This window comes from Arctopsyche grandis, chromosome 13 (genome assembly GCF_051622035.1).
Source record: "Arctopsyche grandis isolate Sample6627 chromosome 13, ASM5162203v2, whole genome shotgun sequence".
NCBI lineage: Eukaryota > Metazoa > Arthropoda > Insecta > Trichoptera > Hydropsychidae > Arctopsyche > Arctopsyche grandis.
The window spans coordinates 899,767-914,939 of NC_135367.1; the positions used below are offsets into that span (position 1 = coordinate 899,767).

Below are 15,173 nucleotides of genomic sequence, written 5' to 3' on the forward strand. Positions count from 1 at the left end.
TTAGATCCCACATACAAATATTAAGTGCTAAAATTACCGAAATATTGTTAATTTTAATAATATTGTTGCGTAGGGGTAGGTGGAGGATCGAAATATAAGGCCAAAGTCGCTTCACAGCATTTATTGGATGATTAAGGAGATCCACGCACTGCCAGTGCTCCGTCCAGAATGCCTTGGTATGGACTAAGTACCTGCTTATAAAGGGCAGGTCGCTCAGTTCCTCGACACGTTTGTTTACCTATTGTTAGAGTCTGAGAACTCTAGCGGAAAGTGACCGAATGCCGTTACCGACCATTAAGTTCATTCGGGGGTCTCCTTTGTTAGCCGACAGCACTTAAGCCTGGAGATAATCCTCGAAAACCAATTATAACGGCGGCTCCTTTTAGCATATGCTACACTGTCATACTAACGAGAACTCGAGTGCCAAATATTCCATATTCGCGATTTTCATGCCAAAAATTGTCTTTTGGGCGATCGCAATGTGAGTAATAATCCAATTACCGATTAATACATAGCACACTATTGCCATTCGAGGCCATTTATGGGGTCTCATTATTTAGGTTAATTTTTGTTATGGTATAGTTATTGGCCACCGAAATTTTAATAACACACTATCGCAAATTACTTTCGACCGAGAGGACCATATGGGGCATGAAATGACACACAGAGTTCTTATTTTTAACTTTTTTTATATTATTTATGAAATAAAGTAGCCAGTAACTTTGCCTTGGTTACCGAATAACTATGTAAAGTGCGAGTAAAAGTATTATGTTTTTAAATTTTATTTAAAATTAACATCAAATTTCAAAGCTTTATCTTTTGGTATTTATTTCTTAACTAGTTATTATGGCAATAAATAGTAAGAAGAAAATAAAGCGATCGGAACAATGTAGAAAATATTGCCTGACCGATTAGCGAAGTAAAACTATGTAAAGCCTTGTAGAAATGACGAGGTCGTGACAGTGAACGGTACTATTACTTAAACATTTTAATAAATAATATTACTAGAGTGAACTGTGTCCATACAAAATTTTAAATAATAGAATAATTTTTATTCAAATTGTAAAATATGTAGTTATATTTATATTAGGTTGGTAGTAATATGCTGATGAGTAATTTGACAACTTATGTTGGGGATGGATTTGGATAATTGTACCCCTCAAATAAATAATCCCACAGTTGAGACCCATGTCATTGGAATTTTTAGGTCAGAGTTAGGGGAGGATGAAAATTTTCGTCAACATCCTTATTCTAGTTTTCGAGAGAAAAAAATTACAAATATATATGTATAATTCTAGTGTTGTGCCCGATGAAATATCATCGCATGGGTTACGGCATATTAAGCTATTAATTTAAAAAAATTAAGAGAAATGTGTCGGTCCTGTGTTTCAAATACCTTTTAAATGTATGTAATTTAATATTTATATTTAATTGTTTAATATGAAAAAAAACTATCTACCTACCGACATATAAACAATATAAAACACTAGAAAAGCTAATGAATTAATTAAATTTTCAAAATAGATGGCGCTAAATGCTCAGAGACTTATTGCCCTAGAGGAAATATTGGCAGCAAACAGTATATATAGAAGTTTTTTGTTGATCTGTTATTACGTTCGTATTATATTCGTAGGTTTTGTTGGCAGTGTTTTAACTTTGACGTACATCTGTCGAATTGAAACGACTATTATAGTACGGCGAGCGTTATCGCACACAGACACACAGAATAGCGCTATTATATAGGTATCTAATATATATAATTTCGAAAGAGACTTTGTATATATTTATATATACATATATGTATGTATTGTTCTTTCGTAACTTTTTAAACAAATCAAAATTTCCATAACGACATGGGGACGGGGGACGGGCCTTCGCCCCCAGGGCGCAGGCGCCGGATTCTGGTATAAATATAATTTCGAAAGAGACTTAGTATATATGTTTGTTTTTTCGTGACAGTCAATTTAATAAAAAAAACAAATGAATATTCAAATAAATTTATATAAAATGTTTACTATAAGATAAGTCATGTTTAAGCGGTTTATATTACAAATACCGAGCGAAGCCGGGTAAAACCACTAGTATATGATAATATACAGAATATTAGCTCTTCTAATACATAATATAAGATGTTCCATTATATGAGATTTAGTTCATAATATACTCAACTGTATAAAATCAATCGAATGCAAAGTGCATGGAAAGACCACTTTGTTATTTCAATACCTAATACATATTTAGCAGTAAATACACGGTGCTTACAAGAATAGCATTACATAATATTATGTATATATATGAATCAGTGCTATTTGACCGAATAACCAGCTATTTTCGATTATAATCGATACCACCAGGTGAGACACAGTCGTGTTGTTTGAATAATTTACTGTGAGTGGCGGTGATTTATATTTAATTTTGCTGAAAAGCCATAAAAATGGCGACTTGCGCCTGGGAATCGCCGTGCACTTACAGTTATAATGGGGGCACGTACACGCGTTGTTCAATTATTGTACATCGATTGATTTTGTTTCGTTTCGAACGCTTCCGGTGTGCGGTCTGGCAATTTATCATGTTGTATTTTTAAGCCCAAGGGTACAATTCGTAACTGGCCTGTATATGTAGGTGTACTGTCTGCGAAATATTTGTTTTGCACGCTTTCAAAAATTTACTCTGGACCGTATCAAATAGAGCTCGGCCTTTTTTCTTATTTAATCTTATGAAGCGTGCTTGATTCAAAACAAAATATTTGTTAGTAAGGAATTATCCGGGATAATGATGGGGAAGGCAGGTACGGATAATCCGAATAATCTGTTCATTTTCAATTACGATTTTTATCATTAAAAAAATTATTATGTATTTATACATATAATATAGTCTTAGGGTACTTTTTAATGTGAGTTGATATTGATTTACTTTTTGTACGTGTCCACTTCACGAAAGAGAATAAATTCAATTAGCGAGATTTGCTCAAAACGCTCAATAGGCGACCATTCCCCTTCGAGTAAGAATAATAACGATAATAAAAGGCGTATCCCCCTTTTCCGCAAAAATCGGCGAGATATTTATTTCGCTGCCGCGATAAGTCCACTTGACGAGCGAAATCGTAAAATTCAATCTTCAAAAAGAATTCCTAATTAAGATAATAGACCGAAGAGGGGGGGAGCGAAAAAGAACTCGGCGATACCCTTAGCGGCCCACCCCCATTCACCCTGGGGGCATCAATAAAAAGGAGCATCATAAAAATAAATCACATTATCATACAATTACTTAACAGTGGAGCCAACAACAAAAATGCGGAAGCAGTAAATTTTTTCAGCCCGGAACTTAGAAAGGGAAGGGGGGATGGAAAAAATTATAAATAATGAAATGATAATTTTGTAGGTCGTAAAACGCACACGCTATAAAAAATTAGAGCATATGTGAATTATTATATATGATATATACATATGTATGTACAATGTTGGAGATATAAAAGGGGGTGTAATTATTTTTTAATTATGGACTGGCTGAAAAGAGATTTCATTCGCGCGTGGGTGCGCTCGTAAAAATGGCCCCATTAATAATTCATAGACGTTTTCAATTCGCGATTCCCTCTTTGAAGTACGAAGTTAAAGCAAATCCAATGCTGAATTTTTAAACAATAAAGCTTTTTAATGGTCTAATACACAACCTGACTCCCCTCGGTACCTTACTACACCCTGATTCTCCATTTTCGAATTGTATATCCCGCTTTGCATATTTGATTCTAACAAAGAAATATTGCGAATACTCGCTCAATTCCTAAAAGTAAAACTGAAATATACATACATGTATGTATATGGTTATTACATTTCAAAAATCATACTGGTGGAATATTTAAAAACCGACAGATCTCCCCCGAGTGCGTAATAACACGTTGCTAAGGCCAAATATTAAAATAATTACACACATAACCAATTAAATAGCGTCCATTATCGAATAATAATTTTAACTGTATATATCACATTGGACTTAAAATGAGACATAGAATAGAAGAAACCCAACAGTTGACGAGAAAATATTAGCTATTGGCCAGTTATTAGCTATCAGTTATGTACTACATGGTATACAAAAGCACCATGAAGAACATAACTTATCAATTCAAGTTCCCCTTCGTTCTTATTTTTACACACTTTTAATTATTTTACTTGAAAATCGACGGACCAAGAAGTGCATTCCTTGCTAATTATAATGTTTCTCTTATACATATGTATGTATATATGATCATGGGCGGTTCGTGACTTTAAAATCAAGTGGGGCACGAGCAGGATAAGGCCCCTCCTACATATTTTTCTACAAAAAATGAACTTAATATATTTTTAGTAACATTTTATGCTAGGAAAATGACTTTTTTTAACAAATTATCGACTTCGTTCATTGTGTGTTCTGAAAAAGCAGAATGTGATTTATAAAAAATATTTAATCATAAAATTGTGATATCGTGATTGACAATTTAAGCATACCTTGCAAAATATAACTGAAATGTCAAAAAAAGACGACGATGTCATGTATTTTTCGAATCGTATAGAGAATATATGTAGATGACCGGGACTGGCTAATTCTGCCCCAAAGAGACCTTTACGCAGCCAACTAAAAGCGACCTTCTGTATAAGGTAATAATTTTTCTCTGCTTCAAATGACTGTCTACACTCCACACACAGTACCATTCACAAGTGCTAGAGTAGCAGGTAAACTTCTTCTTATTTTATTCCTTGCAAAAAATCTTTAAAAAAAATGAACAGTCCTCTAAATCAGAGCATCTTAACCTGTGTGCCGCGGTAATATTTTGTGGCGGCTCGCTATACGACATGGTCGAGTTTGGTTACCTTCCTGCGAGTGGGGACCAACTCGGCTGGGTTCGGAGAGCGGCTACTCACTCTGCCTTCAGCTGTCATAAATAAAACACGTGCATTCAACATGCCAGTCGTCTCATTCTTTTTCCCCCCTTAATTTGTTCCCTGAATTATCACTTCGGCCTAATGCGCGCGAGTGAGATCGCGTGTGAGGGAGAAAACCGATGTTAGTTAGCGTTTTGTCACCTATGCATATACGGAATAACTAGCGACTGCCGATGAAGTACATATGTATGTACGTAGCTGACAAACTCTGCGAATCGTAAACAATGTGTGCCGCGAATTTCCAGAGGTTACGATGCTCTGCTCTAAATACAGCAAATCTAAAAACAATAACCCAGAATGACAGGTTTCAGTAATATGAATATGTATGTAGGGTTGGAATTGAACGAAAGGCTGATGCATGGGCTATGGCTGAGAAAGAGTATGTTATGGGAAGGGGATGAACGAGGCAGAGATTTATTTATTATTTATTTATTAATAGTTTTGGACCATTGTGGCATTACAGGAAGAACCTAATGCGCCACAATGGCCTACATAATAAAGATATAAATACAAGTAAAATTAGTAAAAAACAGAAAAATTAAAAAGCAGAAAACATGGTAAAACAAAAGGAAAATAATACATCAGAAGAAAAAAAAATGAACAAAGTGTAAAAATCAAATAAAAATCCATAAATCCCCATTCTTTGTTTACATTGAACAAAATTAAAATAGTACATAAAAATGTACAAAGGAGAAAGAAAAAGTAAAATAAACAAAACAAAATATGAATAAAAAATAAAATCACAGCGAGGCCCAAATGGAATAGAGTAGATTAAGATCCCATTCATACATCACATTCAAATTAAGAAAGTAATGATGAGTGCAGGTTACCAGATAAATATGTTAAAATAATATCCGATAATCTACGCTCACCGAGGAGGGAAATATCGCATTCAGGGACGGCAGCAGCGATTTCATTGAGAAGTCAAATAGCTCTTGGTATAGGAGCCATTCGAAAAAGAACTGTGCGAGCAGGAGGTACAACCATTAAATTATGATATCTACCACGCACATAATTATTAGGTACATAAAGTCCTAACTGTTCCAGCAACAACGGGCATGACGTATTACCACGCAGTAGCTGGAGAACGATACAAATTAACGAGAAGTTCCTCCGAAGTTCAAGGGAATTATACCCAAGCATGCCCAAAAGGAAAGGAGTAGGATAGAGATATGGGTAATAACCAAACTCTTTCTTATATAGAAAACGAAGAAATGCTTTTTGCACTTTTTCGATAATAAGAGAGTAGTTTGCTTCACGCGGATTCCACACAATCGCATTATACTCTAGCTTACTTCTAACAAGCGAGTTGAAAAGCAAGCGAGAAGACATGGGGTTGGAGATGTAATGGTTAGTCGCAGTTGGACCTGTGCTCCGAGCGGTTGGTTCGCAAACCACCGCACGTATCATCGTAATAAACAACATGACTGAAAACGCACGTGTTTGGTCTTCACCTCAACCGCCACATACCAACCGTGGTCCTGAATAGCGTCATCTGTCAGGATTCTCTACCACATGTATGTAATACAGAAAACACTCTTGCAAACGCTCGGAGCTACATAAATACAAGCAAAGCGAGATTAAAACAACATTAAATATGAATAAGCGACCTAGTGGTCTATCCTTTATTACATCAAAATTACATGTACAAAGAGTGGGTGTGACACACATACATACATACATAGATTACAGAATTAAAATAACATTAAAAGGTCAAAAGTACAATTACATATTACTACTCCTCATATACCCGTCGGAATAAGCAGCACTGCTCCCTTTCATATGCGACATCCTATGTATCGAAAGCTCGTGAGGATCGGCTATGCTGAATTCGCACTGGTCGCAAGTGAAGATCACGCTCGGCAACGGAGACATATGATCGATCAAGCCAGCTCGGTGAAAAGCAGATAGAGTGAAGTCAACCGCTGGTGCAGCACTAGAATAGTCTCTAGCTTGAGGGAACTGCGCTAAGTTTTGAGTGCTCGACTCCATTTGAACTAGTTGAGAGTTAGGGATGTTCAAGATGAGCGGATTCAACGGATATAAGACTGTTTGAGTTGTCGGGACGATAACTTGGGAGAAGTTTTCGCAGACGGGTTCAATACATTGTTCCGTTTCTTGGTCTGATGCCGAGTCGTAGCTCTGATTTGGATGCTTGGATACCATATGCTTGTGGAGATACGCCGTCTGAACACATCTGAAGGCGAAAACAATCAATTTATATCAATCTACTACATTTATAATATATGTACATACCATTATATTTATTTATGGCGTGTATTTAATTGATCAGTAATTTATTCAGCTCTTGATCAACTAAAATAACTAAATTTTCAGTACGCTGTGATCAGTTGTCATATACTTAGTTATTAAACTAAGTGATCAGTTATTAAAACAAAATTATGAGATGATAAAATGAAACGGTCGAAGATTATCATAAGATGATCAGTAATATCATTTAAAATGATAATTTAATTTTGACAGAAAGAAAATCGTCAGTGTTGCCATATCGCATTATAGCTCCTAGTATAAAAAGTCCTGATGAATTTTGCCACTTAGCAACATCCTTTTAATAATCTCCCACCTCTCCGTTTTCAGCCCTAGTTCAGTCTCACTGTCATGAATAAATACCGACCCTATTTATTTACACAAATTAAGGTCTATACATACTATCGAGCACTGTAAGGCAACAGCCCGGAACAGCAGTGCACGGAAAAGACTACTTATATTCATACTATACAGCAGCGTACGTTCAGACAAGTTTTGGCTGAGTACGAGGCAAAATCGGCTTACATATACATTACAAAGCGCGACAATACGGCGCAATATTGCTTGCATCGTATCGTCGAGTCAATATTGTCACAACCACCGAGCCAGCACTATGGCTCGGTGGTTGCGTTTATGTTAAGCACTAAGAGATTACTGGGTTTCGATCCCGTGCTAATCTTTAATACTGCTGGTTAGACTTGGATATTTGTGACTCCAAGTCGATCGTTTCTTATCAGAGTATGCCAATTTATCTGACTTTCATTGCTGAAACGGTTCCTCAAATTGGCAAAAATCATCCTACCCGCTGTCACAAATATCTGAATTTGATTTATGTACAATATGTAAAAATTTATGTGCAAGTCTAAATCCATAGATGTCTCAATGTATTAATTAATTGTTAATTTCGTGTTCTTCAGCCTCTCGAAATACAGTGATTTATTTAGTAAAAATGTTGCAATGGTTGTAATTAATTGTCTAGGATGGCGCATTTTTACATATATATATATATATATTCATTTGGTCTGGTCATTTTATTGTTATTATTATTATTATAAATAATAAATTAAATAAATAAATAAATATACCTGTCAGGCCTTCCTGGTATACATATATCTATGTAAAAAATAAAAAAAATATATGACAATATAATCTCAAAATATTCATATGCGCATGGGCACTTTCGTTAATACGCGTGCACTCGCTACTATGACGTCACGTCATGCGTGAATATTTCCACAGTGGCCAAATAAAATCTTATTATATATATATTTTTTTTTTTTATTCTGTGACGTGTGTTTTATGTGTGTGTGTGTGTGTGTGCGAGTGTGCGTTTGCTGTTTAGGTGTGTGTATGTATTTGTGGTTTGTGTGTGTGTGTGTGTGTGTGTGTGTGTGTGTGTGTGTGTGTGATTGTGTGTGTGTTTGTGTGTGTGTGTGTGTGTGTGTGTGTGTGTGTGTGTGTGTGTGTGCGCGTGCTTTCGCACGGCACATTTCAGGTATTATTTCCTAACGCATGCGCGCTTTATGTGTTCATGCGTTGTTGTTTATTTTGTACTTGGTTATTTACAGTGTGGTTTTTTTTATTAGAACAGTGATGTGCGGTCAGTGCCGGTTTTAGGGGGGGGCTGGGTCGGGTGGCGGTCGAGGGCGCCAAATAAGTTAGGGCGCCACACGATGCACGAAAGGCGCTCTAAAATTTAAAATTAGAGCGCCAAAAGCCATACAAAATTTTAGATTAGAGCGTCAAAGGCGAAATTTTTTTCCAAGGGTGTTTAGAAAAAATTGCCCCAGGGCGCCTTTGGGTGTAAGGCCGGCACTGTGTGCGGTTGTTCTTGTGCGATATTCATGAACAACCGTCTCGTTCTCCGACGAAAGGGTCTCTTAGACTGTATTCGTTGGGGGGGTGGTGGCCTCATGTTGAGGGCTTTAAGGGTCAAATTCCTTGACCTTTAAAGTGGGCTTAGTATTATAATTGCTTCGCTCTAGGAAGAAACTTAGGACAAACCTACATGCTATCTCCCTCCCCGCCTATCGACCAATAGCATTTCGTGCAGATAGTAAAAAACTACGCGCGAAATACCATTGGTCGAAATGGGGTGAAAAGGACAGCATATGCGTTTTACCTAAGAGCCGGGCCACACCGTGCGACTTGGTTGAGGGGGACCAGACCAGTGTATGCAGTTAGATGGGGCATGCCACACCCGTCAACTTCTTTGTCACTCACATTTCCATACATTTTTTCTGGTCGCGCAACTAGTCGGCCGACAAAGTCGTACAGTGTGGCCCGGGCCTAAGTGTCATTCTACAACAGATGGACAATAATACGAGACCTGAGACGAGTTGGTACGTGCAAAAAGAGGAGAGAACAAACTGCCACACCTACGTAATATACATATCTTAATCGGCTGGAAACATTAAAATTCATTAAGAATTTAAGAGGATTGTTCACTAAACCAACTAGAAATGTTTCATGACGCCATGCTTATATGTGTCTAGAAACATGCCGCAAGTAAACACGAATACATACGTATATTTGCAAAACAGGCAATGAATAGTCTTCTCCAACTTTCTCCTCGGTCTATATGACGCATTATCATGCACTTTCAAATGGCGCTGCAAGTCCTTATTGAGACTAGTCATATAACTGCACAGATGGCAGCCGAATTTGAGTCGGTGCCTCGCCACGTGCCGTTTGTACGTCGACTCCAAAGTGAACCGCCTCTCTTCTTTACAAATCTCACACCTGAACGGTTGAACACCTGAAATTAAAAACGAACCTATTAAACACATACTATTTATTTATTTATTACACGTTGAAATCATTCGTTAGGTGAATATACCAGTATGAGTTCCTTCGTGCTCTTTCAATGAACGCTGGCACGTGAAGCCTTTTGCACAATGCGGACACACGTACGAACGTGGACCGTGGATGCGGATGTGCTGTCGAATACGACACTTCAACTTGGCCCTGAAGGGACAAACGTCACAAGCGTACGGTTTGTCTTCGCTGTGACGTACCTGACGATGAGCCGACAGCTTGCACGAGTCCACAGATCTGCAAACAATAATAAAATAATCAAAACGTATCACATAAATCGAATTTATTTTATTGCAATGCCGTTACGTATAATCGCAGCGATCGCAAGCGAAAGGTTTGATTCCGTTGTGTTTGTTTAGATGGATTTTTAAATAGCTTTTAGTCGTGCACCTGAACGAGCATTGATCGCACGCATATGGTTTATCACCTACGAATAAACATACGTCATTTAAATCTCAATGAATACACATTATATATAATACAAAATGATTTAAACAACCTGAATGTGTCCTTTTGTGGATTATTAAAGTGTTTTTTATTGCCGCTGCATAGTTGCATCTGTCGCATTTGAACGGCCTTTCTCCGGTATGTGTCCTCATATGTTTCGTTAACGATTCCCTCTTTTTAAATCTAAATAATATATAAAATTTTAATAAAACGATGTACAATTAGACAATAAATAATTATTTATTACTACGTACGATATTCCACAGCTGGTACAAGCCCACGGTTTACCGCATGTATGTTGTAGTCCTCCAGTCAATGCAGTCAGTTCAGAATCAATATCTGGAATTGAAATGATGAATAACTAAACTGTACGCAATAAATCAACAAAATTAGTATGACGGGTTGTTTATGGTAATGCTCAAATTGAAATCTGCAATTTGAACCCACGATCTTCTGCTTAACCCTTTGAGTGCTGACGTCTTTTCTGTTGAAATCCCGCCACGCTGAAAATTTCCAACTAGAATTATTTAGAAATCCAATAGAAAGCAGGTATAAAAATTGAAGCTAATCCAAAAAAACCCTAGATCACTACCGCCAAGGATTTCGAGTTTTGTAAAGGTGTGTTTAAACTCCCTAATATATCTTGCAACAATATAAAATAACCAAAGAAGTCTATTAATGAAGGTATTTTTCCAAAACTAGTTCCATCTTCTTCATTGCTGTTAAAATGTAATGCTCACAATCTTAATTCCAAGCCACGATCGAAAATACTCAGCAGTTAGGAATTTCCATCCAGGAATTCTGCTATGGTTATAAATTCAAAAATTCCGGTGTAAACCAGTCTTTATACACATTGACACGGATTACACGACCCATGTTCAATGCATTTTTTTCCACCTGGAAAGGCTTAGCGGGTAGTATTCTTTAACCTACTCAAAAGATAACGCCAATCGGCGTATTTCAGACTCATGGACTTGTTGGCAAAACGCCGATAGGCGTTGGTCAGCATTCAAAGGGTTAACAGAATTCAAATACTTTTCGCACTGATTCACATACTTAAGGCGAGTGGTACGGGTTTTTTTGAGATACTTTTAAACATGCGAAAAAAACGCAGCACCTCTAGCCCAAACATGCTGCACAGTCCCAAAAATCACCCCCTGGAGTGTTTTCGGTGATATTTTATCCTTGCTCGACAGTGATCGATAACGGTGAATCCCATCTTTGAAGAAATGTAGGAGAAACTTGTCGGTTGCATATGGATATGTACCAAAAATCCATAAACATGCTACACAGTCACCCCCTAGAGTGTTTTCGGTGATATTTTATCCTTGATCGATAGTGATCGATAACCAGATAGCCAGCAGTATGGCTCGGTGGTTGCGTTGATGTTTAGCACCGAGAGGTTACCGGGTTCGATCCCGTGCTAATCTTTAATACTGCTGGTCAGACTTGGATTGTTACTCCAAGTCGATTGTTTCCTATCAGAGTTTGCTAATCTATCTTTTTTCATTGTTGAACGGTTCATCCATCAAATTGGCAAAAACCATCTTACCCGCTATGTCACAAATATCTGAATGTGATTTATGTACAATATGTAAAAATTTATGTACAAGTCTAAGTCTATAGATGTCTCTATGGATTAATTAATTGGTAATTGCGTGTATGTAATAAAAAATTCTGCAATGTTTGTAATTGGCTAGGAAAGCGCATTGGGGTTTACCTTCCTGGTATATATCTATGTAAAAATAAAATAAAAATAACGATGAATCCCATCTATGAAGAAATTTACACCTGAATTCGGTTTGGGGAACACCCACTGTCACAGTGTGGAGCCAAGGACGTGACGTTCCGTACTATTCAGTGTGTTTTCCCCGTTAATCGTTTGAAGTGCTTCACATTACCAATATAAACATTTTTCATTGGAGCATTGATATCACCGCGCAACGAAAAATCACGCTTTTACTTACAGAAGCGGAGACTGATCAATCTTAACTAAGTTTAACCCACTTAATTTGAATATTGTTATAATTTTTTTTTTGGTTTCCTCCCGTTTATGAGATATGAGCGTATAAAAAAATGCGCAACTTTTATAGATTTTGGACTTTTACAATTTTTAACTCAAAATCTAATATTGCTGTGCCTAAAGTGAATATTGAAATCAGTAGTTAGTTGTATTACTGTTATTTTTATTGCTTTAAAATAAGTTTAATTAATTATTTAGGCAATTTTAAAAGTCAAAAATATATTTATTTTCTCGAGCTAACATGAATTTATTGGCCAGTTTTGTATTTAATGATGCGCTTAAGTAGGAATCTCTATTATGCATTTCGGTCTTTCATCATGCATACAGTCATCAACAGCATTTTTAACTCAATTTAAAATCATTTTCTGCTCGAATTAGTACATTCAGATAAAATAAAAAAAATATTGAGATTGAAAACCAACCTTTATAAACCTAATGAAATATAAAACTGGCCCAATAAATGCATAATTGAGACAAAATATATACATATATATTTTTGACTTTAAAAATTCGCCAGATAATTAATTATATGTATTTTAAAGAATAAAAGATGACAATCAATAAAAAAAATATACGACTATTGATTCCAATACTAACTTTTGGCAAAGCAATAATAGATTTTGAGTTCAAAACTGCAAAAGCCATAAATCTGTAAAAATTGCGCTCGTTTTTCAAACGCTCATATCTCATAAACGAGAGAAAACCAACAAAAATCATTGTCATGTTCGAATTCAGTGGATTGATCTTAGTTAAGATTCATTAGTCTCTGCTCCGGTTAATTATTTTTTTGTTGCTCAGTGTAATCGTACCATTTCTGATGTCTTCGCAATCATTTTGATATTCGGATGCTTGTTCGATAGCGGCATTCTTATCGCTAATCATTTTCTTTACTTTTTCGCAAGCTCCGCATTCTGTAAATACTGAATGAGACTCTTTCCGATGATCGATCAGTTTGCATCTATAAAAAACATATCCAATTTAGTTGTCAGTATGCTTCATAGTTAAATAAAACATGGATCCAATACAGTACCTTTCATCAGTTTTGTATTCACACAATTCGCAATCAAATACTTTGATGCTGGAATGTTTTGCAATGTGGTTTACCAACATATCCGGTCGGTAGGTTCTGTTAAATAAAATACAATTAGATATTATACATCGTATATAAGTATGTATGTAATTTCATCAAGAAGAATACTGACGAATAGTCGCATTCGTTGCATTGGTAAATTCTTTCATTCGTATGCTTTCCCTGGTGGAGTTTCAGTTCATATTTTGCAACGAAACTCTTATCGCATATTTTGCAGGAATACGGCTTTTCTCCGGTGTGTCGTCTCTGATGTATGTCAAACGCTCCCTTCTTCCGGCACTTGAAATTGCACCGATCGCAGAAAAATCTGTACTCGGATTTATTTTTCACAGGTAATGTATATATGGCAGAGTCTTTCGTATCGGTGATATTATTGTGTGTTGAATCGTCGTCGTTTAAAGACTCGCCGTGAAATTTCAGCGATTCTGGGTTCGTGTAGTCTTCGTTGTTTTCAGCCACATCCTGAAATTGTGTTGTTGAATTTTTTTGGTTCAATTTTTGCAATAATATGTATGGAAATTTTGTTGCCTTACTTGTGTCGATATTGAGTTGGTGATTTTGAATAAAATTCCGTTTAATTGGTTGATTTCGCCTTCTAGTCTCATACGATTTAGAAATCGTACTCTCATTGCTAGTCTGAGTTGCTTTTTCATTTTCATATTAGATAATTTTAGTAGCTTCAACTCCTTACGTAATTCTATACGATATAATGAAAAAATAGTTTAAAATATATATATGTATGTATAATTAACGATTAAAATTTATTGTAATAACAAACCATGTCTCTTTTTTAAAAGCTTTTTATTATTCTTTTCAGAAATATCCTCTGTGGTTTCCATATTGATGTGAAAGTCACGCCTCCAGACGAAAACTGTCAAAGTAATAATGTTGCCATAGCAAAAAATATGTCAAATAAAATATGAGTGCATTTGAAATTTAACTTAAATGCTCCTCTGCGTTTCGGTGTTTTTAAAAAATTATATACGCAAGTATCGGTTCCATTGCAATTTTTTATATCAATTAAAAGGTGAACGGATTATTTCGCAAATTGCGTTCACGCGCAAGACAATCGTTGTCACAAAAATCGCAAATACGGAATATCTGGCACTCGAGTTCTCGTTAGTATAATATTTCGCGTGCGAAGCTTTCTATTAATGGAGTTTTTTGGGTACCAGATGGACCGTGGTCGAAGTTTTAGTAACGTGCGGGAGATCGCTTTTTGTGGAATAATCATCGATCCGTATTAAGGTCTGTTCATACTTAACAGCACTGCACGACTCCGTTTCAAATATGTCATTTTATTACATTTCTATCCATATCTACCTACACGTCGCGGTCACGTCACGTTTACAGCAATTTGGCCGAGTGCAAGGCAAAATCGGCTTACTTATACATTACAGGCCATGACGATACGGCGCAATATTGCTTACGTCGTATTGTCGAGTACTTACAATATGAATGCATACACGTGCATTCGTAGCTACGCGTCAGAATTCAAGTTAGCAAAAATGTTTCGGCGTTTATCGAACGAAAAATTATGTATACTTTTCGTCATGGCCTATACTTTGGTCATACTTTTCGCCCCGTCTGTTGAAATTTATCACAATTTTAG

The 15,173-nt window shown here is 36.3% G+C and overlaps 1 protein-coding gene across 1 annotated transcript; it reads right to left on the minus strand.

The window, feature by feature from the left end:
• Positions 1–4,513: 4,513 nt before the first annotated feature.
• On the minus strand, positions 4,514–15,057 carry LOC143920815 (uncharacterized). Its single transcript, XM_077443795.1, has 11 exons — positions 14,340–15,057; positions 14,095–14,258; positions 13,674–14,023; positions 13,502–13,597; positions 13,281–13,429; positions 10,703–10,787; positions 10,501–10,631; positions 10,308–10,428; positions 10,024–10,238; positions 9,711–9,942; positions 4,514–7,113 (listed from the first exon to the last, which is right to left on the minus strand). Exons 1-11 carry the CDS (start codon positions 14,398–14,400, stop codon positions 6,642–6,644), a joined length of 2,076 nt encoding a protein of 691 aa, XP_077299921.1. The 5' UTR covers positions 14,401–15,057; the 3' UTR covers positions 4,514–6,641.
• Between the last annotated feature and the right edge of the window lie 116 nt (positions 15,058–15,173).

Bases quoted from the DNA above. Each gene is read 5' to 3' on its own strand.
- LOC143920815 (XM_077443795.1), bottom strand. From the start codon at position 14,400: ATGGAAACCACAGAGGATATTTCTGAAAAGAATAATAAAAAGCTTTTA. The intron at 14,259-14,339 runs GTTTGTTATTAC...TATATCGTATAG, and splicing joins GCTTTTAAAAAAGAGACATG to AATTACGTAAGGAGTTGAAG. The intron at 10,239-10,307 runs GTAACGGCATTG...TATTGTTTGCAG, and splicing joins TGCGATCGCTGCGATTATAC to ATCTGTGGACTCGTGCAAGC.